The sequence below is a fragment of the Poecilia reticulata genome, chromosome 1 (assembly GCF_904066995.2).
Source record: "Poecilia reticulata chromosome 1, P_reticulata-male-v2, whole genome shotgun sequence".
In the NCBI taxonomy this organism is placed as follows: domain Eukaryota; kingdom Metazoa; phylum Chordata; class Actinopteri; order Cyprinodontiformes; family Poeciliidae; genus Poecilia; species Poecilia reticulata.
In genome coordinates this window covers 21,045,949-21,072,523 of record NC_088830.1, presented here as the reverse complement: position 1 = coordinate 21,072,523, position 26,575 = coordinate 21,045,949, and the positions used below count along the sequence as shown (strand labels likewise).

The following is a 26,575-nucleotide window of genomic DNA, read 5'->3' as shown; positions in this document are numbered from 1 at the left end:
ATATCCGTAGATATTTTTAGTTAAATGTTTGAGGCTAAAAATGACAGGAGAATAAAAACATTTAGGCTTTTTGCTTCAGTGTTTTTTATGGCTCATGTTTGGTAAGTTACTGAATGCAGGGCTGGAAAGTGAGACTGAGTTAACAGTGAGGAGCTAAGGTGTTAGACGTGAAAAGTATCATTTTTATTTATTTTGTATAGATCAAACTGTTGCACTGATCTAGAGTTGTTCAAGAAGAACAAAACTTGTTTTTTAGATTTTATTTTTGTTGGTCAAACTGCTGTATTGAGTTTAAAACAACTGAGTCCTATTTTATTATTTGCTTTTTACTTTGGATTTAGAAAGAAGGAGAACCAGTTTAACTGCAAGTCAATTTATATCAGTGCATTTTGACCAATAATCAAACGTCTTGACCAATAAGATATATCAGAATCTGTTAACCTGTCTGTGCTACCAGAGTATGTAGCTTGCTAGTTGTGAGGAAAATGCTAAAGTGAGTGTTCATCCTGGAATCCTGATTATTGGATTGTAAATAGTAACGTGTTAGAATACCTGTTACTGAAACAAGGGTCAGATTAGAGTAACGCATTACTGATGTGTTGATGGCATAATTGTTTGACATTTCTGCTCAAAATATTTACTGATCTGTCAGGTTTCCGATATGCGTCCCCCCCAATGACAGACTCGTTCCTACGCCCTTGCCTAGAACACTCTAAAAGGCAATACCTATTCTTACTTAAATTAGGTTTGTATGCTTTACTCAAGTCTCACTAAATTGTTTATTCAACTCAAGTAATGTGAGCAATGTACATGTTTGGCCTGAGAAAAGTACAAGACTACATTATTTTGAGTAAACTGGATTTGACTATTTTTGTCACTGGAGTGAATGCTTCAGCTCAGTGGTGCGCATGCGCAGTAAAGTGCGGGAAGCTTCCATTGGAAGAAACAGGGCTTCTTTAAAGGTGAGTTATAGTCTTCAGTATATTTTCATGTGCCATGTATGCCTTTACTACTCGCATATATGGTTACAGGTTAATTTTTCTTTGAAAAGATGATGCATAAAAGTTTTTGCAGGCTAATATGCTAAGGCTAGCATGTGGCTCATGGGTCCAACATTAGCTAAAACCGCCACGCCTTTTACTTGAGAGCCTTTAATGTTTTTGTCCATTGTTGTGGAAAAAAAACTTACCAAGCACTGTTCAGGTAAAATCACTCAATCAGGTTTATTTATGAATTATGCACAATACAGAGAGCTTGCAGGACAATCAATCATGAAGCAATTCTGGATGGAAAGCTCTGCCAGGCAGAGACAACACATGAGTCTTTTACACACATTAAAGTTAATTTTAAATCGACTACTCTTATGTCTAGAAGAATGAATTTCTAAACTCTTAAACATACGTAGGAATCAAACAACTAAGAATGATCATAATTAAGCTACCCAATTTCATGTGTTTTCTAGGAAACCCAACAAAACAAAAAAATACATTAGTGCAGTGAAGGTATAGATAAGTGTCCGTTCAAAACCCAACAAGAAAGCGCAGATTTTCCATCTGGAAAGTAGGTAAAGCGTAGAAGCAGGAACACTGATCGCCTGCTCAGGAGGATTTGTTACCTCCTGTCATAAAAGTATAAATCTTCACTCTCTGCTTCGGTCACTCGACAGTGGACCAGCAATAGTTCTTTGAGTGGAGAGCCTTTCAGAAACATCTAAACTAGCTGTTGCTCTGGACGTTGTCCTCTTTGGTGTCAAAAGTTGAAGTATTTGATACTTGGTAGAATGAAGTTTTGCTGCTCACTCTGTTGCTCTGTTGTTTCAGATTTAAAGTCGTGATCTAGATGGATGTTACAGACAGGTCGTCCTTCACAGTGGTTGATGTGGATTCATGTTGTTCCTTCCTTCTCGCCCCTCTCCCCCACTCGGTCTCGGCGTTGCTTTAGCCAAATCCTCCCCCGTCTCTTTCCTCTGGCTTCCTGTCAGTCCAACTGGTTTTGGCGTTGGATCTTTGGATTGTCCAGATCGTCCCTCAAGAAATGTCCATGTTGTCCACAGATGAAACAAGCGTCAACAGTTCAGAGTCGTCTTCTCTCACAGCTCTGAAGCATGTTTAGCTTTTCTTCCTCTACGCTGATACTGGACAGCAGACCAGCGGAGGTTGTTAAAGCTCAGTCTCACACAGTTTTCAGTCCAAATACCCAACAGGAGACTGACAGTTGTCCCCTGGAGGTGATGGAGGTCTTTTCTGTCTTCTTGATCCTCCAGATCTTCTTGATCATTTTCATCGGCTGGTTTTGTAGGAGGGACATCATCTGGTCCATGGGAGGGCAGACGGGAGGAGTTGAGGTCAGAGGTCAGATGCACCGCGCGAGGCTCAGACAGAGAGAAAGAGAAAAAGCAAATAGAAATCAATTAGGGTTTGTTTTGTCATTTTCCTTGTTACATACATATATATTTATGAATCTTATTTTAACCTTTTACGTGATCATATAGTTTTAGTCATTTATTATCCATCCAGTATTATGGCTCCTTTTTGTGGAACAGTTTGTCAGAGAAACCTGAGGGCTAATTGTTCGTACAGCTCTTAGTGTGAGGATCTGTTTTTCTGTGTATTTAGTTTTGAGGTTTTTCTGTGTCTGGATCTGTTTTCCCCTGTGAGCCTCTGTGCCGTCTTGATTGTTCCCAGATATGTCTAGTCTCCCTAATTACCCTCTGTGTATTTAAGCCCACCTGTTGTCCCTGTTCTTTGTCAGACACTTGTCGTATGTCGTTCGTGGTTGACCTTTAGTCAGTCTACTCAGTTGGACTGTTAAGTCCTGAGAGTCTGTACAATTAGTCGTCGTCAGTTGAACTGTTTGTCCTGAGTCGACGTTAGCTCTAGTTCCAGCTGCTCTGTTGCTACCGGTATGAGCTTAGCCTCCGTTTCTGCCATGCTGCCAGTTCCTGGACTGTTGTGAGCTTCTCATCATTAAATATTCATCATCATTCATCTATCTACACCCTGGGCTTCGTCTGCGTTTTCTCTCACCGCCTCACCTCAACTTCATGATACTTAGAGCTGCTTTTAGTATGAAAGAGTCCCTAATAAATAAAATTAATTAATTGATTGATCCTTTTAAGAATTTTTTTTAAAATGTATTTATTCAAACACACGAAAGAAAAATTAAACATATTAAGGCCTGTAATTTATCAACAAAAGATTTATGTTCAGCATTTAATTCCAAACAATTCACCCTGAGGAGGAGATTGCGTGCTGGAACCACTTAGACCAGTGGTTCTTAACCTTTTTTAAGGTACCGAACCCCCCAGTTGCATATGCGCATTCACCGAACCCTTCTTACCCCCCCGACACACAAAATACTTTGTGGTATTCTGATTTAGTAATGTAATTATATTAGCTGTGTAACCACCCACACACCACCAGAGGCAGTACCAACCCCGAAAAGATGCGACTAAGGAGCAGATTTAGAAGTACACCGAAAGCTACAGTATTTGGTAAAAACTGTGAGCTTTGCTGAAGTAATTAAAGACACAAGTTCAAATCCATGCTGAGAGTGGAACTCCTTCAATCAGTGCTCCTCTGCAGCACTGATTAGCTAAGCAATGTAACGTGATCCTCTGCAGCAAGTGATGGCAAAGCGGGGCGTCATCACGACTTAACACAAGTGCGTCTTTACCTCCGCGGCAGAGGCTCCGCCGAACCCCTGAGACCGACTCACCGAATCCCTGGGGTTCGATCGAACCCAGGTTAAGAACCACTGACTTAGACCCATTCTTCTTGAATTGGGTGGCATATCTTCTTTAGACTGCAAACATCTTCACAGAATCCAACAAATCAACTTTGTGGTCGCTCTGCCTCTTAATCCTCTAAGAAGGGCATTTATTTCCAATAAAGGTCTTTAGGATTCCAAAAAGGTTTGGTTCCCTCAATTTAGAAAACTCAAGGAATCACCTGCCTTATTTACCTTCCCTATGACTCGTGTTTAGTCAGAATGATGGATTTGGGGTGGAACCCTCCATGCATGGTCAGTAGTTTCTGAGTGTCTTAACATCGGTGATCTTCATCTCCTCCTTTGGCCAGCTGATTATTCCTGCAGGGTCTCTGATTACTGGTAAGGCATAGCTGTTTATCGCACAGATCTTGTTCTTGCCATTAAGCTGGCTTCTCAGGACTTGCCTTATTCGTTGGAGGTATTTGGCTGTGGCTCCTTTCCTTGTGACTTCATTCAGGTTGCCATTTGCTTGTGGTATTCCCAGGTATTTGTAACTGTCCTCAATGTCTGCTATTGTTCCTTCTGGGAGTGAGACCCCTTCTGTGTGGATGACCTTCCCTCTCTTTGTAATCATCCGCCACACTTCTCTAGTCTGAATGACATCCCAATGTCAGTGCTGTAGGTCCTGGTGGTGCGGATCAGTGAGTCGATGTCTCGCTCGCTCTTGGCGTACAGCTTGATGCCATCCATGTAGAGGAGGAGACTTTTGGTGGTTGTATTCTTGAGTTGGTATCCGTGGCCAGTCTGGTTGAAGTTTGGAGCCATCCCGTTCTTCCAAACAGCGATGGTGCTCAGAGGGGCCCCCATTGCTCCTTCCCACCTGCCTCACCCGGAGAGCCAGGCCGCCGCTGCTGGGACCTCTGTCCGTGGAGCGCCGGCTCCTTCGTCCAAAGAGGTGCAGGCGATTCTTCTTTGTGGCTGTGTCCTTGAGCTACAGCTCTGTATGTTTTTCTTTTTTTTGCCACCATTTGGATCATAGCCACGGAGGGGGAGGGGGTCATCTGCCTGCGCCTGCTTACCAGCAAGTTTCTGGAAGTCCATATGGTGGCTAGGGTGAGCCACATCTCCATGAAGTCTTTTTTTGCTGTTTTCCGGTGACTCACCCCGTGCAGCACTAGCTGCGTGTCGAGGACCTCCCTTGCTGGCAAGTATGGGAATTGCAAGGAGCCGGTCTTTGCCCACAGGTCCACAGCAGCGCTGCACTCCCACAGAAGGTGCCTAACCGACTCCGGGTCGGGGGCAGATGTTGCGGGAGTGCATGACGGCTCTGACCGGGAGGATCCCATGAGCCACCATCCTGGAGTCTGTTTGGAAGGACGGGATGGCTCGCGTTGATGATTTGGCTGAGGGGATTCAGACCTATGCAGAACAGCAGTGGGACAGAGCATCTCCTGGAAAGAATTATGATTCTTTCCAGAGTTTTTGATTTCTACCCCATTTGATTGACACTTGTGCAAGTGGTTTGCAGTTGCAGGTTTTTTTTTAACATTTTTTATTTTATTTATTTATTTTTTAATATATATATATACTGCAAACTGCACAATTGGTTTGCAGTTGCAGGTTTGCAGTTCCATCCATCCATCCATCCATCCATCCATCCATCCATCCATCCATCCATCCATCCATCCATCCATCCATCCATCCATCCATCCATCCATCCATCCATCCATCCATCCATCCATCCATCCATTCATTCATTCATTCATTCATTCATTCATTTTCTTACACCCTTGTCCCTTAGTGGAGTTGGAAGGGGTGCTGGTACCTATCTCCAGCTAACGTTCCGGGCGAGAGGCGGGGTCACCCTGCACAGGTCGCCAGTCTGTCGCAGGGCAGTTTTTTATTTATTTATTAAATGTATACTGCAAACCACTTGCACAATTGGTTTGCAGTTGCAGTTTTTTATCCATCCATCCATTTTCTTTACACCCTTGTCCCTTAGTGGGGTTGGGAGGGGTGCTGGTGCCTATCTCCAGCTAACGTTCTGGGCGAGAGGCGGGGTACACCCTGGACAGGTCGCCAGTCTGTTGCAGGGCAGTTTTTTATTTATTTATTTATTTTTTAAAATATGTACTGCAAACCACTTGCACAATTGGTTTGCAGTTGCAGTTGCAGTTTTAATTTTTTTTAAATTTATATATAATGCAAACTGCAAACCACTTGCACAAGTGTCCACTGCTGTTCTGAATCTGAACCCCCTCAGCCAAATCACCAACAAGACTGGCTACGGATACCGACTCAAGAATGGGGCCACCATTAATGTTACCCTAACCCTCCTCTACATGGATGACATCAAACTGTACGCCAAGAGTGAGAGAGACATCGACTCACTAATACACACCACCAGGATCTACAGCACTGACATTGGGATGTCATTTCCAGAAGGGGTCTCTCCCAGAAGGAACAATAGCAGACATTGAGGACAGTTACAAGTACCTGGGAATACCACAACAAATGGCAACCTGAATGAAGTCACAAGGAAAGGAGTCACAGCCAAATACCTCCAACGAGTAAGGCAAGTCCTGAGAAACCAGCTCAATGGCACGAAGAAGATCAGTGCAATAAACAGCTATGCCTTACCAATAATCAGAGACCCTGTAGGAATAACTAGCTGGCAGAAGGAGGAGATAAACACCACGGATGTTAAGACTCTGAAACTACTAACCATGCATGGAGGGCTCCACCCCAAATCTAGCATTCTGACTAAACACAAGCCGCAAAGAAGGTAAATAAGGCAGGTGATTTCTTGAGTTTTCTAAATTGAGGGAACCAAACCTTTTTGGAATCTTTTACTGTGGCGATTTAAAATAAAACCTATTGGGCGCATATACAGTAAAAAGAGGAGTGGGCCCAAAACTGAACCTTGGGGAACCCAAGCTGAGCAGCAAGGTCCCAGAATACTGAAATATTAAAACTGTACAATTCATGTTTAAGGTCAGAAATCAGCAACTTCCACCCAATATACAGAAAATGTTTTGTGACAGAGAGGGCGGTTATAATTTAAGAGGTGAAGGACATTTTAAAAAACAATTTATTAGAACAACCATGCAGAGTTTTTGTTTATCGGTGCGTGGAGTAGATGTATAGAATGGATTGAATGATGAGTTCAAAAAAGTAGAAATATAAACCAGCTTAAAAAACTGATTAAAAAGGAGCTTATTGCAAAATATGTTCTATAAGATGACTGTTTTAAAGTCTGTAAATACTATTGATGATATAAATACTGTTTAAATAATGGGACATCTTTAAATGTCATGTAAAATGGAAACAAGTTGTCTCGTTTTGATGTTTTGACAGTTAATTGATTATAATTTGATAAGTATGAAAGGGGCAGGACATTATAAGATATTACATCTTCTACCTGCTCCTTTTCAAACAGAAAATATAAAATTTGCATGTCATTTAGGCATAATAATTTGTTTTACCTCTTATTTCTGTAGTCTGTTACATTCTATTTTTTTTCTTTCTTGATTGTCTTTTCTGTCTGTTAGAAATAAAAATAAATACATAAATAAATAATTAGCTGGCCAAAGGAGGAGATGAACACCACGGATGTTAAGACTCAGAAGCTACTAACAATGCATGGAGGGTCCCACCCCAAATCCAGCACCCTGAGACTAGCCGCAAGGAAAGAGGCAGAGGACTAGAGAGCCCTGTCCAGGATGAAACATCCAAGATCCATAAATACACCAAGGACAAGGTCTCAACAGACGATGTGCTCAATAAATGTCTCAGACAATGGGGAACAGAGGATGAGGTACTGGAGGTACCATCATGGGAGGACAAGCCCCTACATGGGATGAACCACCGACAAATAACTGAAGTGGTTGATATCAGGAAATCATACCAATGGCTGGAAAAAGCTGGACTCAAGGACAGCACAGAGGCACTCATCCTGGCTGCACAAGAACAGGCCCTAAACACCAGAGCAATAGAGGCTCAGATCTATCACACCAGACAAGATCCAAGGTGTAGGTTGTGCAAGGAGGCCCCTGAGACAGTCCAGCACATAACAGCAGGGTGCAAGATGCTGGCAGGGAAAGCGTACATGAACGACATAACCAAGTAGCAGGCATAGTGTACATAAACATCTGCAGAATATGGACTGGAAGATCAAAGTGGGGAACACCCCCAAAGGTGGTGGAGAATAACTGAGCTAAGATCCTGTGGGACTTCCAGATCCAGACAGACAAAATGGTAAGGACGAACCAACCGGACATTGTGGTGGTGGATAAACAACAGAGGAAAGCCGCTGTGGTGGATGTAGCAGTACCAAGTGACTACATCAGGAAAAAGGAGCACGAGAAAATTGAGAAATACCAGGGCCTCAGAGAGGAACTGGAAAAGGCCTGGAAGGTGAAGACCACAGTACCATACCATCCCATACCAACTTTATTTATGAAGCGCTTTATACACCAATAAATTGATTAAAAACAGAAGAAAACTGACCAGCAGGGTTAAGAACACGATAGAACCGAGCTGCAGTGCATGCTTTAGCACAGGACAGCGTTATCTCAAAACAGGCATATGGTCTGAAAATTATGAGTCACTAAATTACAAACTGGTAGACCATAAGATAAAACCAGATCAAGACTGTGACCATGCTCATGGGTAGCACCAGTCACAGACTGCACAAAATTAAAAGAATTGGTAACCTTAAGAAATGACTGAGCCATAGGTGAAGTAGGACGACAGACAAGAATATTGAAATCACCAACAATGAGAACTCGGTCATACCTTGGCATGATATCAGCCAGGAAATCAGAAAAGTCATTTATAAAGTTTTTGTTGTACTTCGGTGGCCGATAGACCGCCGCACACAGCACAGTGTGAGAGCTGCCGAGTTCAAATAGGCTGATCTCAAAGCTACTAAACGAGGCCAGAGGCAACTGTTTACAAGTAAAACTGCTTTTAAAAACAGTCACTATTCCTCCACCGGACCCCGACATCCTTGGAGCATTAAAATAGCCGCAGTTCCGCAGTACAAGTTTATTAAAAATGCTGGAGCCACCAAACCACTTGACCATGATTCTGTTAATAAAACATCCAATCAATAAGAGGAAAAGAAATCCCTAATGACGAAAGTTTTATTTGTCAGCGACCTGGCATTTACCAAACCTATCCTGGCAGAAATCGGCGGGTCTACACCATCAGGTGGCGTCCGGTGCTCCCGGCAAAGAGACCGCAGGTTGCTAGGATTCACCCTGGGGCCGAGGAGCACAGGGACCTGTGGTAGTGCCTGTGGTCATCGGGGCCCTCGGGGCAGTCACCCCCAAACTGGAGCAGTGGCTAAAACAGATCCCAGGAACAGTGTCAGACATCTCAGTCCAGAAATGTCAGGTTCTAGGCACAGCCAAGATACTGCGCAGAACCCTCAAACTCCCAGGCCTCTGGTAGAGGTCAGACGATGAAAGAGTCCACCTGCGGAAGGGTGAGAAGGGAATTTATATAAATATGAATAAATATATATACATATTGTCTGAGTATTTCTAAGTAGATTTGATTTTAACTAGCGTTTCACCTAGCAGTAAACTACATTATTTTTTTCTATCAAACATTTCCCAAATACAATGTGACCCCAACACTGAAACTGAGTTTCTGTAACAGTATATGTTGAGTAACTGAGGGAAATAACATAAACATACAATATTTAGGGCTCTCTAACAAGCACCATGATGTGCAGAAGTGCTCACATCCCATAACTATTTCTAGCATTTGCAATGCTGCAGCCACAAATTCCAGGATATTTTACAACAAAGATGATTACTTCTGATCAACACAAAGTACTGCATAACTGTAAAGTGTAAGGAAAATAATTTGCAAACTTTCTACCTTTCTGATAACATTTTAAAACTTAGAAATCTGACTCGTTATCAAATTTCTGGGCCTCGTCAGAGAACTTGGGAACAGGAAATTTAACAAGGCAAGTGATATCAGATCTGAACCTGTCCGAACAATATCAGATGATACATAGGGTGCTCACAGAAAGGAACATTTAAGTCTGCTTTTAAAGCAGGTGTTTCTGTTTTTTAATAGAATTCCTTTAACTCAAGAATTAAAGCCAGTTCTAGGAGTTGGATAAATGGTGATAAATAAAAGTTAGATAAATAAAAGATAAATGGTGTTTTTTTCCCCCTCATTTCTGCCTTTGCAATGATTCTGCTTAAACATCTCTTTCTGTAAATATTTCTGTCTTTGTTCTGTAGCCTATACTTGGTATCACAAAACACAAAACAATATCAAGATCGAATAATAGTAATATTAGCCTAAATGCAGCCAGTGGCATGTGGGCTATAACTAGCATGTTGTCTTACATTGACTTCCTCCATTCAGTGTGCTAAACATGGTTAATGAATAAACAAAATAGCTAAAAAGCTTATTTTAGGAAAAAGCCTACTTTTAATGTGGGCAATAGTTACATTAGAAATGTTTGTGCTCTGCTTTTTAGCAACAGTTCATGACACTAGGTTACCAGTATACACACTCATCTCTTAACAGATTAATAACAAATATTGTTTTTGTTCAAAAAACATTTCTTCTGCTCTTTTGAAATACCACTTATTTTATACTTAACAATTGTGTAGTTGGTGAATTTTTCAGAAAATTTAGTTCTTTTTGTCATTAGTGGTAGATATATTATATATATATGTTTATATATATATATATATATATATATATATATATATATATATATATATATATATATATATATATATATATATATATATATTATATGGCAAATTTCGCAAAAGTAAAAATCTGAAGTTCACTTCGTGGCACTTGGTCACCAGTAAACCACTCATCTCTTAGCAACAGATTAGCAACAAAAATTGTTATTGTTCAAAAAACATAGGATTTCTTCTGCTCTCTCTCTCTCTCAGATGTTTACTTTATGGAACTTTGTGGAACTTGGTTAACGCGATTATCTCTTAGCAACAGATTAACAGCTAGCAACAAATATTCTTATTGATAAAAAATATTTCTTCCGCTCTTTTGAAATACCACTTATTTTACACTAACAAGAATTGTGCAGTTGGTGAATTTTGCAGAAAAGTTGTTTGTTTTTTTTTGCATTAGCGGCAAATATTTTAAACACACATTCAACACAAAAGTAAACATTTCGATTTATACTTCGTGGCAGTTCGTTAACAGAAAAAACCCCCGCTTATCTCTTAAAACCAAATTAATAACAAGTAGTTTATAAAACAAAAGCTCTTTCGAAATAACGCTTACCTGATTAGATACAAGACATTTACCGTTGACAAATTTCGCAAAAGTAAACATCTGAAGTTCATTTCGTGGCACTTGGTTACCAGTAAACACACTCATCTCTTAGCAACAGATTAGCAACAAAAATTGTTATTGTTCAAAAAACATAAAAATTTGTTCTGCTCTTTTGAAATGGAGTGGAGCGGCAAAGTGAGAAGGATGGAAAAAAGAGAGCAAGGAAAAGCCAAAAACTGGACACATATTTTGTTCGTCGTCTTGGAGATGAAGCGGAGTTTTTTGTTGGCAGCGATTCAGACCCGCCAAAACTGCCAGCCCAGCCAGGGAGCCAGGATAGTTACAGGTAGCAACTCTAATGTTAATCACAATGTGTGAGTTAAGTGATTATAAACTGTACCAGCCCACCCGCCGAGCTTTCATCTCCTTTTGACTCTCCGGAAGGCTGAGTTATAGTCGCGGTTGTAACCGTTCGCGCTTTGGAGCCAAGACAGCGGTATGGCTTTTATAGTTAAGGTTTACATTGGAGCCGCCTGGGAGAGTGGCGCGCGTGATCCGCACCGAGTTGCAAAGATCCAGAGATGCACGAGACGCTGCGACACGCTGCGCATGCGGCGGCGTCAGCTGCGTGTCCGCTTCAACGCGCACAATGAACCGAGCTCCGTGCTCATGATAAATTAAAACAAATTCAATAATTTCCATTGGCATGATTTATCACGTCTCTTTTTATTTCTCTTTCTTTCTACAAAAAACCGTATGATAAAAGCTTTCAGGTTGGTGCTTTGGTCTCAGCTAAACCTTTTTTGAAGGAAAATTTAATTTACAAAGACTTCAAAATTCATTTTATTTGTCGTTTTGTTTATTTATTTTGGATATTTGAAATGCCTTCCAGTTGCAGTGTTAAATGTTCATTATAATTTAAAGTTTACTGATCTTTCAGATTGTGTTCTTGCATTATAATTTTCCCATTAACATTTATTACTTAAAAATGGTCTAAAAACAATAATATTGTTTATCAAAAATCAAAATTTGTTATTGTGACAGGTCTACACACATATGGCATATAGTGTAGTTAGTTTATTGCCATGGATGGCATAGTTACTTTGAAAGAGTAATTTGATCACTCAATAAAAAATTCATCCATCAGCTAGAAAATGTGCATCTCTTTTCCCGCCATCGTTTATGTTTGTGTCGCTGGTGTTACATATGAAACGTATCTCCCCAAGGAAAAAGAAGAAAGCAACAATATGTGTTTTTTAAAAATAATCACAAATACGTAACTTGGATACGTAATTTTAATCTGATTATTGGATTGTAAATAGTAACACGTTAGATTACTCGTTACAAGGGGTCAGATTAGAGTAACACGTTGATGACACCATTGTTTGACATTTTTTGCTCAAGCAATTTACAGATCTTTCAAGTTTCCGATTTGTGTCCCCCCCAATGATAAACTTGTTCCTACGCCCTTGGTGGCAGATGAATTAATCCTGCATCATGAAGGACAACTGCACTGAACCAAGTTCACATCTTGTTTCAAGAATCTTAATGTGTTACAGTCCAGAAGCTTCTCTCAATTTGAACTGATTGCCTTGCATGGACTCCTGTACTTGAAAAGGAGTTTTTTTTCATTATCATTTCTTCGGTCTATTTTTATCTTTTTGCCTGAAAATTGTTCCGCTGCTCCCCTCTGTGCATCTTAATGGGATCTGAGTCTGCAGGGCGTATTCTGCTCTGGCTTGCCAGCACACACAGAGGAATATTTGTGTCACACATCTGTTTTTCATCCAGCTGGTTTTTCATCAGTCCAGCTCCCCAGGTTGTACAGAGGAGAAAAAAAAGAAATACCAACCATCCATCAAGCTGTGAGAAAGAGCAAAAAACATCTTTGTAGTATTTTCCCTGGTTGAGGTCAGGGATGAAACTACAAATATAGGGTATCTGATGACCTCATTTTGCTTCACATAAACAAACTGATTGTCCTCTCAGCTTGTCAAGAGCTGTTACTCACTTGCTTTCAAAGACTTTCCACACTTACTGGATGACAGAAAGAAAACATGGGGCAGAACAAACATCAGGACGTCTGGCACACTAGCTTGTCAGCGGCTGTACAACCCTGCCACCTCGTGGGTCAGTGGGAACAGTACCAGGTAGTTTTGTCTTTGAGAAGATCCCACTGTATTTAACAAAACCTTCCCTAAAAACATGTACTTACTGTCCTTTATGGGATGTAAATGTTTTAACATTTGTGGATACCAATGACAAAAAACAATAGCCTTCAGGAAGACACATTATTATTATTATTATTATTATTATTATTATTATTATTATTATTATAGTAAAACGATAAGACTCAACATTTTTGCAGAACTGTTTATTGTTTTGAAGCTTGGCCTCTTTCTTCGTACTTGATTGGCTACTCTCTGTTGCTATGACATCGCTGTGATAGACGCTTCAGAGCGAAGCATTATGGGAAACGAACGGCGCTTTTTCTGGGGATGATGTTTTAAGAAGATTCGCGTGAATATATTTCATCAATATGAAGGTTAGTACTTACAAAAGAACAGCAACGAAACTTTTTCTCGTGCTTTTAGGAGGAGTTTGTTTCACTTAAGCGGTCGTCAACGAGCTAGCTACTCATGTAGTTTCAAGCTATCGCGTTAGCTCAGGTAAATGTTGCCTTTTGCTTCTGTATTTTGTCGTACTTTTCTATTTCTCCTGTAACGTCAGAGGCAAATCATGCAGCGTTAAAGCAATTGCTTCATGTCCTGGGACTGCTAATGTACTCTGACGTGTAGCAGCTGCCTTACTCTGGTAGAAAATAAGGTTTTATACATGAAGAGATAACAATGTTGGTATATGTTAAGCCTTATATTGTTTATGTAACCCTCAGTTAAAGAAAAGCAACAAGGAATGTTACATATTGTTGTTATTTAATTGTATTTTTAATACAATAAAGACAATAATAGAAAAAATATACACATCTCATCATTCTCCGTGGGCCCTCCTTTAGTCGTTGTAAATAAAGCTTTCCCTTCATTATCATATCTGAAATAAGGAACCGATTTGCAATTTTCAATTCAGCACTTCAGTAAAGGACCACAGTACTTTAAACATAATTTCCCCCCTTTCCCAGATTACACATTTGATCTGTTTTTTGTTTTTTTTTTGGTTGTGTGTACATATTTAAAATGTCACAATAATGCATGTACATGATAAAAATAGCTTGAAAAACAACAGAAACAAAGTTTTCAAATGATTATCCCACTTATTAAAAGCCAACCTGACCTTGTGTTTATGTAATTGCCCACTACAGCAGCCATCAAGCATCTGTATTAACATGCAATATGTTGTTTATATTGCTGTGTAGAGCAATCTTTCTATAGGCTTGTGGGGGGACTGTTCTGATTCACTCACATCTGGAGGTTTTACAGCATGAATGGCCTATTTCATGTCTTGTTGTTGCATCTAAGTATAATTTACATTTAAACAACAAATCACTCCAAAAAAAAAAGTAATTTGAAAAAAATATATATTTTTCCCTTCCTGGATTTAAGATAAATCTGAAGAAGATAGTTATTCAGAGGTATGAGAAATTATTTAAAAATGAAAAAGTTCTCTTTGTGTCGCCAGAGTTTTTTCGTTCTTGCTGACAAAGCCTGGGCAGGATCTTATGTTCTGTACAAGTGGCAGAAAAGTCTTGGGAATTACATTGCTGTTGCTGGGTGAGTAACGGCATCTTTAAGAAAGCTGTTAACATCCGAACAAGCGAAAGTCTGACATTTTTCTCCCATCACATAGACAAGATAGCACAGTGAAAATATTTGATCGACATGGACAGAAGTGGACTGAACTCAACCTTCCGGGGTAAGTTAGAGAAGTCTGTAGGATCCCAGTTTGATCTCCTCAAGCAGAATGTTAACTTCCTCTGTTTCTGATGTTACCTGGTAGGCGCTGTGTGGGGATGGACTGGGACAAGGACGGAGACATCCTGGCAGTGATTTCCGCAAAGTCCAGCTCCATCTTCCTCTGGGATGCCAGTGTCAATAAAACATTTCACATAGACAGTGGCATGAGGTATGTAGAGAGTTAACTCTGGGCATGTGACTATGATCTGTTACAAATAGTCTAATCCTCTGAGTTTGTTTTCTTGTTGGTTTCAGCAAAGATCAGATGAGTTTCCTCCTGTGGTCAAAAACTGCCCCCCTGCTGGCTGTAGGGACGGCAAAAGGAAACCTGCTCATCTATAATCAACAGACGTCACGCAAGATACCCATACTGGGTAATGCTGACACACCACAACCAGGTTTTCAAGATTTTGTTCACCTTTTTGTCTGTTGTATTGATTGTGTCTCTTTTTTCCCTGCTTGTTGCTGAAGGCAAACACACCAAGAAAATCACATGTGGGTGCTGGAGCTCCCAGAATCTCCTGGCTCTGGGAGGTGAAGACAACAATCTCACTATCAGCAATCATGAAGGAGACACAGTCAGACAGGTAGTCACGCTGACGACCTGAGTGCTGCTCCGTCCTGTCCGTCCTGACAGCACAAGGATTATATGATCACAGTTTTGTCATTTTTAAAGATTATGGAAGCAATAGGAAGGATTTGAAAGTTGGAATAAAAACATCCTGCTGATTTTCCTGATCTTTTGTCAGATGCCGCTTCGAGGTGAGCCGGCTGAAATATTTTTCTCGGTGATGAAAACTGATGAAAGGTCCCCTCAAGGGGAAAATACTGTAAGTTATTTTATGCATCTTTGACATTTTTATACAGTAATTCACACTAATTGTCCTTAACTCTCGTCAATTACAGTATAAAGAACAAATTCATCACTTCTTTATCTTGTGGTATATTTTTGTTTCCTGCAGCTGAACCTGGTTTGTGGCTGTTTCTTTTGTTCTCTAAGGAGAACTGACCTCAGTTGGGTTTTTCAGGATGCCGATTTGATTAATATGAAATTCATATACAAAGAAATTCACAATCAGGTCAAAGGAAAACATGCAACATAAGAACAACATAAGAAAATCATGCAGACTACACTTCCTGAAACTTTATAATTTCGTATTAATGATCTGTAAAACTGTGCAAATAAAATTATATTTTATCTTTTTAAACCTCATTTACTTCTATTTTACTTGCACTAATGTTCAATTTACCCTTCCCAGTTTCATTTTATTACTGAAATGTTATATTTATTTCCTTATCTTTTTTTAATTTAATTTTTGTCATTTTTTGCAATTTTCACTTTTATTCATAAAGTATACATCTTAATGTTGTCATGTTAGATGTTCTTGATTCAAACCCACGTGTAAGTTTCTGTAATGTTAGTGTTATCCGATAAACCAGTGCTTGATTTTCTACTTCCACACGAGGCCCTGAATGATGTTTAATCTTTCAAACGCTCTGCTCTCAGGTGAGTATGTGTGTGGACAAGAAGATACTGACGCTGTTCAACATAAATGACCCCAACAACCCAATCGAGCTGGCCTTCGAGCGCCAGTACGGCAACCTGGTGTCCCATCGCTGGTACCGTTCGCCATTCTGCTTAACATCAAGGTGAAGGTTTTTGTGCCAAAATTGATTGCTTGGTTTCCAATTGCGCAGGTTTGGTGATGGGTACATACTGATTGGCTTTTCCCATGGATACTTCCTGGTTATTTCCACCCACATCAGAGAGATCAAGTCTGAGCTCTACCAGGCTCGCAACCATAAAGACAGTCTGTACAGCGTGGCCGTCTCAACTTCGCTAAACAAAGCCGCTTCCTGTGGAGACAACTGGTACACATTTATCTTACTGAAGCTTTCTTTACTTTATTGAAGGAAAAACAGAACATTTTGTGCCTCTTTTGCAGCATAAAGATCCATGAGCTGTCTGATCTCAAAGACATCAGCAGTGTCATTCAGTTGGAAGATGAGACCAAAGGTTACCCAGTCCTTCTGTTCATCCAGTGAGATTTTGTAGGACTGTGCTGAGCGTGTCCCCCAATCCTCTGTCTGTCCTCCTGCAGGTCTGGATCAGCTGAACTGGACAGATGACGGCCAGCTGCTGGCCCTGTCCACTCAGAGAGGAACGATTCACGTCTTTTTGACCAAGCTACCAATGCTGGGAGACAGTTTTGGCACCCGGCTGGCCTTCCTCACCTCCCTGCTGGAGGTCACTGTCTCCAACCAGGTGGAGAGGGTGAGAACACACTCATGCACACTCATACAGTGATCACTGAAAAGACATCAATCTACAATAGGAATAATTGACCAGAACTGATCTACAACTGGGTTACAGGCAGAAGTGGGTAGACTACCAAACATTTTACTCAAATTACATATTTTTACTCAAGTAACAGTAACAAATATCCATCCAGGAAATTACTCAAGTAAGACTAAAAAATGATTTGGTAAAATGCCTGGTCAAGTACTGAGTAACTGATCGAAACATCAATCATTTTATGTTTAATAATTGCATCATCAGACAGAACAAAATGTAAATTTACGTTGAAATGTTGGTATTTTAAACACCAAAATGAAATAGTTCATATAAATAGCATAATTACAAAATACTGTAATAAAATCAGGCAAAAAAAAAAAAAAAATTTTCAAAATTATTTTCTTTCAGTATAAAACTTATGAAACTTTGAACAGATGGTGTATCTGCATCCGGTGAGGTTTTGGTTAAAACAAGTTTGCTCTTCATTCAGTGAAGTTACTCACAGTGAGTCAAGCATCCAGAGATACTATCACTCAAGTAAGAGTAAAGTGCTTCATAATAAAATTACTCAAACGTACAGTTTAGTAAAAATACTCCAAAAAGCATTTTTTTTTTCAAAAAAAGTTGCTCAAGTAAATGTAACTAGTTGCTACCCAACTCTGTTTGCAGGAGAGTCCCATGTCCATCCAGGTTGAGGTGGAGCCCACGTTCGTTGCCGTGGGACCGTACCACGTGGCCGTGGGGATGAACAACAAAGCCTGGTTCTACGGTAAAATCACATTATAAGAGTGGGTCTGTGTTGGCTTTGCGTTTTCTTTTAGCTTTCCTTCAAATCTTTTGTGCGTGACTTAGGCTTGTCAAAGATAAAGGACGTTGAGTATTTGGGGACCATAGTCAGCATGCGCCTCAACGCTGACTACGCAGCAGCTCTGTTTGAAGGAAAAGTACAGCTGCACATGGTGAGACATCTGCAGGTTTGGGCTGAGCCTCTCCTATGAAACAAGCTCCAACACAAACATTCACATGTCTGTTCCAGATCGAAGGCAGAGACGCAGAGGACAGGAAGCAGATGAAACTTTTCCCAGATGATGACAGTAAAGGCCGGATCCTTTGCCACGCTCTCACTGCCGAATTTCTTTATTATGGCACCGACGTAAGGATCACATGGTTCTTATCTCATTAAAGTTCTCATTAAAGCTATCAAAGGAAGAGCATGAGCCTCTCCTCCAGTTAGTCACGCTGCGCTGTTTTCCCTCAGCTGGGTAATGTGGTGTGTGTACTGCTGGAGGACTGGGAAACCGTGAACAACTACAGCCATTCGGTCAGCGTGAGGAAGGTGTTCCCTGACCCAAACGGCACCTGGGTGGTGTTTATCGATGACAAGAATGGAGGCTTCTTGTTCTCTCCTGCAAATGTCAGTATATGTTCACGTCTTAAGCTAAATGTACACGAATAATTTCAACCATGTGCCACTTGTTTAGTATTTATTTCCTTATGTTTGAACATGTCGACGTCAAATGTTTGAACAATTGTTGGAACAATAACTTTTTTTTTCTGCTTCTGTTTTAATGGGCATTGTTTATAGTTTCACATTATTTGACAAACAAACAAAAAAAAAAAACAGTTGATCCAAAATTAGCTAAAATGACTTCAGGATTTATAGTTCTAGAAAAGTCTGAAAAATAAAAGTAAAATTTTTTATTTTTCCTCAAGCTAGCTAGTGTTAGGAATAAATAATTTTTTGTTTTCCTCTATCTCTTAGCTGCTTGCATGCTGGTACATACACACGCACACACATACGTGCACATGCATGCACGTATAAATACATAAGGATAAAGGAAATGACACATTAGGGAACGCCCTTTTAAGGGCGTAGCTGAGATAGATGCCTAGAAAAGGAATCTGTTGTTTTGCTGTGTTTTCCCCTAAGGAAACATGGTGATGGACCAATTTGGTTTTAATAAACGGGATTCATGATTTCAACTCTCTGACTCTTCTTGAACCAAGCTGGAGAGCGAATCATCTCCACCACTAGCTAGCTGATTTTCTGTCTGCCATATGTATTCATGTATGCAAATAAATTAAAGTCTAAAAAGTGCGACATTCTGAAATGGAGATGTTCAGGAACGCTGATATTTGGAGGACTTTTAAAGACAGTTTTTGTGTGTTTCTTGGTTTCCAGGCAACATTGTCCTGTTTCGAGCTTCCCAACTTTTTCCCCACCATAACAGGAGTGCTGTGGGACAACTGGCACGCAGACAAAGGTGTATTTGTGGCTTTCGACGATGACAAGGCCTACACCTACGCTTTGCATAAAAGGACAATATACGGTAGGGCGATGCCACGTCTTGCGATCAGACACACGGTCAGTTATGGCGAGACGCTCGTTCACAGTTGCTGTCGTCACGCTCAGGTCCGCGGGTGGTGCTGGTGGGGAGCACTGCTCTGCTCTACTCCCAGAGGCCGCTGCTCTTCTACAACGGCGAGCTGACCTGTCAGACGACCAGCGGGAAGACAAGCGAAGTAGTTCTGCACACACACTCGTTTCTCAAAACCTCGCCTGACAAGCTGAAAGACTCCCCTTCAGAGCTCAGCAAGCAGATCAGTCAGGCGCTCCAGCTCAAAAGGTCAGTCGGTCAGTCGTCCCTGGAACCACTTTCCTGTTTCGAGAATGTTTAGATGTGAGAATGTTTCATTTGACTAAATGCTGCACGGATGGAAGATCTTCCTTTGTGAAGCGAGATCATTTAACAGCCAGAAGATTGGGAGGGTGAACTTGTCTATACTTGCTTTTTAAGTAACGAATGTAAAACGGTTGTTTTTGAGTCATCATTCAAGCCCAATAGAGGTGAACTGACCGGCCCAGCAGAAAGTTAGAAGATGGAAGCGACCCTGTGCACTTTAACCTTATGTGTCTTAAATCAATAAACGCCCAGCAGAATGGTTTGATGTGTGTTTGCAGGTACAAGGAGGCTTGGACTCTGTGCAAGTCTGGAGGCAGTGAAGCTGACTGGGCTGAAATAGGCAGAGCCTGTCTGGTCCACATGGAGGTGGAGCTGGCCATCCAGATCTACCGGATGAGTGGCAACGTGGGCATGGTCATATCCTTACAGTCGATCAAGGTTCAACGCTCTCCTCCTATCAGATATCTCCGTCAACAATGCACGTCTCCCTTATTTTGAACTGAAATCTTTTCAGGGTATAGAGGATAAAAACCTACTGGCAGGACATTTGGCCATGTCCTTGGATGAATACAACCTGGCCCAGGACCTTTATCTGTCCTCCAGCTGCCCAGCAGCTGCTCTGGAGGTTTGTTCACATTCAGTTTTATGATCAATAGGTTTTGGTTTTGGTATGTGGCGAAACCTCTATGTAATAAATGTGTCATAAACAGTAAGGATCACATGATGATGTGTTGTTTGTATTTAAGATGAGAAGAGACCTGCTGCACTGGGACAGCGCTCTGATGTTGGCCAAGAGGCTCGCAGAAGAACAGATTCCCTTCATTTCCAAAGAGTACGCCGTCCATCTGGAGTTCATGTAGGTGCAGACACACGCACACACACACACACACACACACACACACACACACACACACACACACACACACACACACACACACACTGTACGCACCATTTAAGAGACTGACTCCGAACTGATTTTAAATCCCTCTCTTTCCAGTGGCGATTATGTGAACGCTTTGGCACACTATGAGAAAGGTTTGACGCACCAGAATAAAGTAAGTTCAATCGCAATCTCAGATTTTAAGGCTACGATTTGAATAATGAAGAGCTCACATCACTTTAATTAGTTTCTTTTTAACAATGTTTTGGCACATTGAAGCTGAAAGGAGCGCAGAGGATTATGGAGTTATGTAACAGCTAGTTATCGTTTTCAGAAACTTTATTTAAAACTTAAAATGATGAAGTATTTGAAAACGTTCACTGCAAAAACACGCAATCTTACCAAGTACTTTTAGTCTAGTTTCTAGTGAAAATATCTAAAACATAACTAACTTACAAGTAACTTTTCAACGAGATATAAGAGCAAGTTTTAATTCTTGACAAAAAGTTACTAGTTTCACTGGCAAATTATTTCACTTAGAAGAGGAAATTGTTGTAAGTGAAATAATCTGCTTCGTTCCTATTCCAGTTTTCTTCCCAAATCTTTCTTAGTTTTCAGAATTATTATTTTTATAGAAAGCCATAAGCACAGCAACACAGAAATACACTGCATCAATTAATTAGTAAAGTTCAGAGGATTTTATCTTTTTGAAGCAGAACGAATCATAAAGCAAATCTCCTTCCCTACATTTGATGTCAGGGTTCAAATCTACAAAGTGTGAGACTTGCTGTTTGTAAATGACAAGGTGCAAGACATTCCGTGCATAATAAAAGCAAATGCTTTCTGCTCTGTCCACATTCTCCTCCTCCTCTTTCTGTGCAGTTCCAGGAGCACGACGAGGCGTGCCAGGCGGGAATAGCCAGGATGTCCATCAGAATGGGCGACATCCGGAGAGGAGCAGCTCAGGCCATCCAGCACCCGAGCAGAGTCCTCAAGAAGGAATGTGGAGCCATACTGGAGAGCATGAAGGTAGAAACGGAGATATTTATCTGAAACGCTAGAGGGGAGACTCCACTTGTTGCTAATTTCCTCTCTGGTGAGTCTCTGGGGTCAGCAGAAGCAGATCTGCATGAGCTCAGGCTCCCTGAGCTCATGCAGCTCCCTGCATGAGCATTTAAATGAGATATTGAGAATATGTTTAGGGAAGAAGGTTCTTTTTTTTTTTTTTTTTTTGTAAAATACAAACAGGTCTAACAGCTTCATTTTCTCTTAAGACTAGAGCTGTTTGTGTAACAGATTGCGAGGAAAAATGACCGTTTACTGAAAGCTGACGGTCATTTTGTACGGCAGAAGAAAAGAAGGGGGGAACGTAACTTGCTGCAGGGCTTTTACAACAAACAAGTTACAAAACACAAATTCTCACCTGAAACTAATATTTTTGCAGATATAAGTCTAAAATAAGTTTTTAAACTTCTGGAATTATCACAGGTTTGTGTAATAAATGTGCACACACCTTAATAATTTTAGACCCTGAAACATTAAGATAAATCAATGCTTTTTATTGCTGAACGAATCAGATAATAATGGAGTTTCTAAATCACATTATGTGAGGCAGATTTTGTTCTCAAGGTTGTAAGGCGATCCCCGTCAGGATAGAACTTCGAGTTATCTTTAATAAAAATGTAATTTTCTCCCTCTTTGGTCAGTTCTCTTTATCTCGTGTGTTTCTAAAAGCATTGATTTTGCTTAGAGGTCAGATTCTCTAGTCCGGACTGTGTGAATCTGTTTCCTCTGATTATCATTTCAACACCTTAGTCATTAAATGTCATTTTGAATGTCTTGATTTCTGTCGTCTTTGTTTTTCTTTCTCCTTGCAGCAATTCTCTGAAGCTGCTCAGTTGTATGAAAAGGGGTTATATTACGATAAAGCTGCCCTGGTTTACATTCGCTGCAAGAACTGGTGAGTTACACCTTCAGCACTCGGTATCGCTTTGTGTTTTCACTTAAGTGTCCTGCAACTCTTTCCTTCTTGTTTCTTCAGGGCGAAGGTGGGAGAGCTGCTCCCGAATGTTTCCTCTCTAAAGATTCATCTCCAGTACGCAAAGGCCAAGGAGGCGGATGGCAAGTGGGTTCTCGGCTTCTCTGTCTTATTCCTCTGATAAAGCCGAAAAGGTTCAAACAAATCTGACGCAAAGCGTTCTGTGTACATCAGATATAAAGAGGCAGCTCAGGCCTACGAGAGCGCAAAGGACTGGGATAACATGATCCGTGTGCTGCTGGACCACCTGAACAATCCGGAGGCTGCAGTTCGGATTGTCAGGGAGACTCAGAGCATCGACGGAGCAAAAATGGTTGCCAGGTGGGATAAACGAGACCAAAGATGGACGCACAACCAAAAGCTGCTACGTTTTTTTATTGATTCAATGATTCTGTACTTCATCTGCATCAACATATTTATACAGAGCTTCAGTATTAGTCAGTTTAGTTCCTTAAGGCACAATTCCTTCGTAAAGCATTCATTATAGCAGCATTAACTCTCTCTGACAAACTGCACTGGACCTTTGATACCTTTGATATTAGTGCTTGTTTTTTTGTTTTTTTATCGGTGGTCTCCAAAAGTAATTTGCGATATTCTAAATCACAGTTGATCATTTCAGCTCACAGTCATTTTGTTTCTTTGTTTGTGCCCCAGGTTCTTCCTGCGGCTGAACGACTACGGCTCAGCCATCCACTTCCTGGTTCTGTCTCAGTGCAACGACGAAGCTTTCCAGCTGGCTCAGCAGCACGGACAGATGGAGGTCTACGCAGACATCATCGGTCAGCTACGCCGTAAACCTGCGTCCAGATCTTACAGCTTTCTGCTGTTTGCAGTCGTTCTTCTAACTTGAGCCTCGGTCATTGTTAGATTTGCTGAGTTGTGTTTGTGGTGGGCAGGCTCTGCAGCCACGCAGGAGGACTATCAGAGCGTCGCTCTGTATTTTGAGGGAGAGAAGAAACACCTTCTGGCTGGCAAGTTTTTCCACAAGTGTGGGCAGTACAACAAAGTAAGAGGCCGTGGCTTATTTGTTCACTCTTACTTGTTCACATTACTTTCATAAAGGTAACGGTTATGTTCTCCTTCTAGGCTCTAAATCATTTCCTTAAGTGTCCAAAAACCGAAGACAACCAGGCGATTGAGCTGGCCATTGAGACGGTGAGAGCTGCTCATATTTAACTGAGTTTTAAAGTAAAAAAAATTATAATATTTATCCGTTCAGCTGACTGGGTGCTTCTGGGTGTTTGTTCCCAAATCAGGTGGGACAAGCCAAAGACAACTTTTTGACCAATCAGCTGATTGAATATCTGCTGGGAGAAAGTGACGGGATGCCCATGGTAATAAAGCATTTTATAACAATATGTCTTTTGTTCATGTCGATCTGCAGCGTTGTACCACCTTGTCTTCATAAACTCTCAAGCGATTATGTGTTTTTGTTGTAGATGTTCCTGAATTAATCACACAGAAGGCGTAGTTTTAGTGACTGTTAAGGGGGGGGGCGTGGTCGTCTGAAATGTCTCACTCGTTCCCAGGAGGCGAAGTACCTGTTCCGCCTCTACATGGCCCTGCAGCGATACGGCGAGGCCGCTCACACCGCCACCATCATCGCCAGAGAGGAGCAGTCGGCCGGTACAGACCTCACTAATGCTGACCTTCCGGTAGCAGCAGAGCGTTGTTTTTTTGTGTGATTGCTTTCTGTGTGTTAAAACCGCAGGGAACTACAGAAACGCCCATGACGTTCTGTTCAGCATGTACACAGAGCTGCAGGCTCAGAAGATCAAGATCCCGGCAGAGATGGCGACCAACCTGATGATCCTCCACTCGTATCTACTGGTCAAGGTGACGATCGTCGTCCTCCGGCTGCTGGTGGTGTTAAGGAAGAGCAGCTCAAATATTTTTTATTTTTTTTGCTGTGGCATTGTTCAGTCAGCATCTGTTTTTCTGCAGATCCACGTGAAGAAAGGAGATCATCTCAAAGGGGCGCGGATGCTCATTCGCGTCAGCAACAACATCAGCAAGTTTCCTGCTCGTGAGTTCATGTTCTCCCCTGAACGTCGTAATCAGTCCTACTTCAGCCAGGATATTTTGAAGTCTTTCCATTTTCATATTCTGATTACAAGTTTAGCACTGATTATTTTTATTATGACAGCTTGATCCACTGCATCAAATCCTGACAAATATTCCAGAAATGCAGTTTTAGATGGAATTTTAAAAAAGAGAGAAAGATTAGTGTTTGTCATTAAAATTAACATAAAAGAATAATGATGCAGCTTTATACTTGATCCAGACATCGTCACTATTATTCTGTAGAAATTTTAAAACTTTTTCATGTGACGGAACATATTTACTCATATTCTTCTTTGAATGGTGTAGTTCAATAATCAAGCCTCTGTCTTTGTCCTTGAATTTTGTTTCTCCATCCATCCATCGTCTCTTTTCTCTGGATTTTAAAACAATGGTCTTTGTGTGTCTTTGTGTGTCTTTGTGTCTGTGTGCGCGTGTGTGTGTGTGTGTGTGTGTGCATGCAGACGTCGTCCCCATTCTCACATCAGCAGTTATTGAATGCCAGCGTGCCGGGCTGAAGAACTCGGCCTTTAGCTTTGCAGCCATGTTGATGAGACCGGAGTACCGAAACCAGATCGACCTCAAGTACAGGAAGAAGATCGAGGCTTTGGTTCGGTGAGTCGTCATTTATTGTTAAAATTGTGTATTCCTGCAATAGATTTTTAAAAATCTTTTACTCGTTTTTAAATGTTTTATCCTTGTTTTTTTATGCTCAGTCATCCTGACACTTCAGAGTTAGAGGAGGAAACGACTCCCTGTCCTTTCTGTGGCTTCCAGCTGCCGCAGAACGACCTGATGTGCATCTCCTGCAAGAACAACATCCCCTACTGCATCGCCACGGTAACCGAGACCTCATCTTCATCTGCATTTCTTTAGACAAATCCATCCATTTACTCCAAATTATCTCTGTATCAGGGCCGTCACATGCTGAAAGAAGACTGGTCCATCTGTCCTCTCTGCGAGTTCCCTGCACTCTACTCTCAGTTCATTCTGTGAGTAACTGATCCTTAAAAGCACAAAGATAAATCTGAAGTTTATACAAATTATGATTTCTTAGCCTCACTGTAGATCAGATAAAGTATTTTGTTCCACTTTTCTGTCTCTAAGGTAGCTCTGACCATGTGTATCTGTTTCAGGCTGCTGGAAACAGAGTCTGTGTGTCCCATGTGCTCTGGGAATCTGAGCGCCAAGCAGGTGAAGAAGATCTCAGATTGCTCCAAATATCTGCACGACAACGACCTGGATCAATGACCACACATGTAGCTGACCTCCAAGCCAGAAAAGCAATTTAAATATATCTGTCTGTTTTAGCTAAAATTAGATGAATTAATGTTACTACCAAAGGGTCACAGTGAGATTTCAAAGAAATGTATCCTGTTGCTTTTGAGATATTTTTGTTTTATTTTTGTAGTTATTTTTTTGCCATTTTGCAGCAGGTGTGTAAAACATGTTCCTGATTTTCTGAGTGGAAATATGGATGATACTGAAACGACCGAACAGTTAATCTAAAAAAAGATATAATACCTCAGTGTGACCCAATGGAACATATTTGTAAAAAAAAAATAAACTATTTGCTTACAATTTAAATATGAATAAAGTTGTTTCTAAATATTGAGTAGTTGACTGTTAATGTTCAGATTTAAAGCATTAAGGCTCATTTCCCTGTAAGCTGTGGATGTTGACAGTTTGAGTGCAAGAGTCTCATCTTTCCGT

The 26,575-nt window shown here is 40.9% G+C and overlaps 1 protein-coding gene and 1 long non-coding RNA gene across 4 annotated transcripts; one reads left to right on the top strand and one right to left on the bottom strand.

Annotated features, from left to right (window-relative positions):
• Positions 1-1,204: 1,204 nt before the first annotated feature.
• On the bottom strand, positions 1,205-11,190 carry LOC145552174 (uncharacterized). Its single transcript, XR_014088126.1, has 2 exons — positions 11,005-11,190; positions 1,205-9,192 (listed from the first exon to the last, which is right to left on the bottom strand). It is a non-coding gene; the product is annotated as an uncharacterized LOC145552174 (long non-coding RNA).
• Positions 11,191-11,210: 20 nt separating this feature from the next.
• On the top strand, positions 11,211-26,477 carry wdr19 (WD repeat domain 19). Of its 3 annotated transcripts, none has more exons than XM_081608692.1 (36): positions 11,211-11,341; positions 14,629-14,720; positions 14,797-14,862; positions 14,947-15,072; positions 15,159-15,277; positions 15,375-15,490; positions 15,653-15,733; positions 16,411-16,523; positions 16,602-16,775; positions 16,850-16,920; positions 17,006-17,178; positions 17,869-17,968; positions 18,052-18,158; positions 18,236-18,352; positions 18,458-18,613; positions 19,382-19,529; positions 19,613-19,826; positions 20,162-20,321; positions 20,398-20,508; positions 20,630-20,739; positions 20,881-20,938; positions 21,646-21,792; positions 22,641-22,723; positions 22,805-22,888; positions 22,976-23,122; positions 23,456-23,580; positions 23,698-23,807; positions 23,888-23,956; positions 24,058-24,135; positions 24,331-24,427; positions 24,513-24,637; positions 24,746-24,827; positions 25,327-25,477; positions 25,579-25,702; positions 25,778-25,854; positions 25,999-26,477. In XM_081608692.1, exons 4-36 carry the CDS (start codon positions 14,960-14,962, stop codon positions 26,111-26,113), a joined length of 3,855 nt encoding a protein of 1,284 aa, XP_081464818.1. In that variant the 5' UTR covers positions 11,211-11,341; positions 14,629-14,720; positions 14,797-14,862; positions 14,947-14,959; the 3' UTR covers positions 26,114-26,477. The 3 variants fall into 3 exon arrangements, with proteins under 3 accessions (XP_081464818.1, XP_008410859.1, XP_081464823.1); XM_008412637.3 differs by lacking the exon at positions 11,211-11,341 and adding an exon at positions 13,399-13,540; XM_081608697.1 differs by lacking the exons at positions 11,211-11,341; positions 24,331-24,427; positions 24,513-24,637; ... (3 more) ...; positions 25,778-25,854; positions 25,999-26,477 and adding exons at positions 13,399-13,540; positions 24,241-24,330.
• Positions 26,478-26,575: the final 98 nt, after the last annotated feature.

Coding starts and splice junctions, on each gene's coding strand:
- wdr19 (XM_008412637.3), top strand. Junction 18,159..18,235: donor GAAAAGTACAGCTGCACATG/GTGAGACATCTG, acceptor TGTCTGTTCCAG/ATCGAAGGCAGAGACGCAGA. Junction 23,581..23,697: donor GGTCTACGCAGACATCATCG/GTCAGCTACGCC, acceptor TGTGGTGGGCAG/GCTCTGCAGCCACGCAGGAG.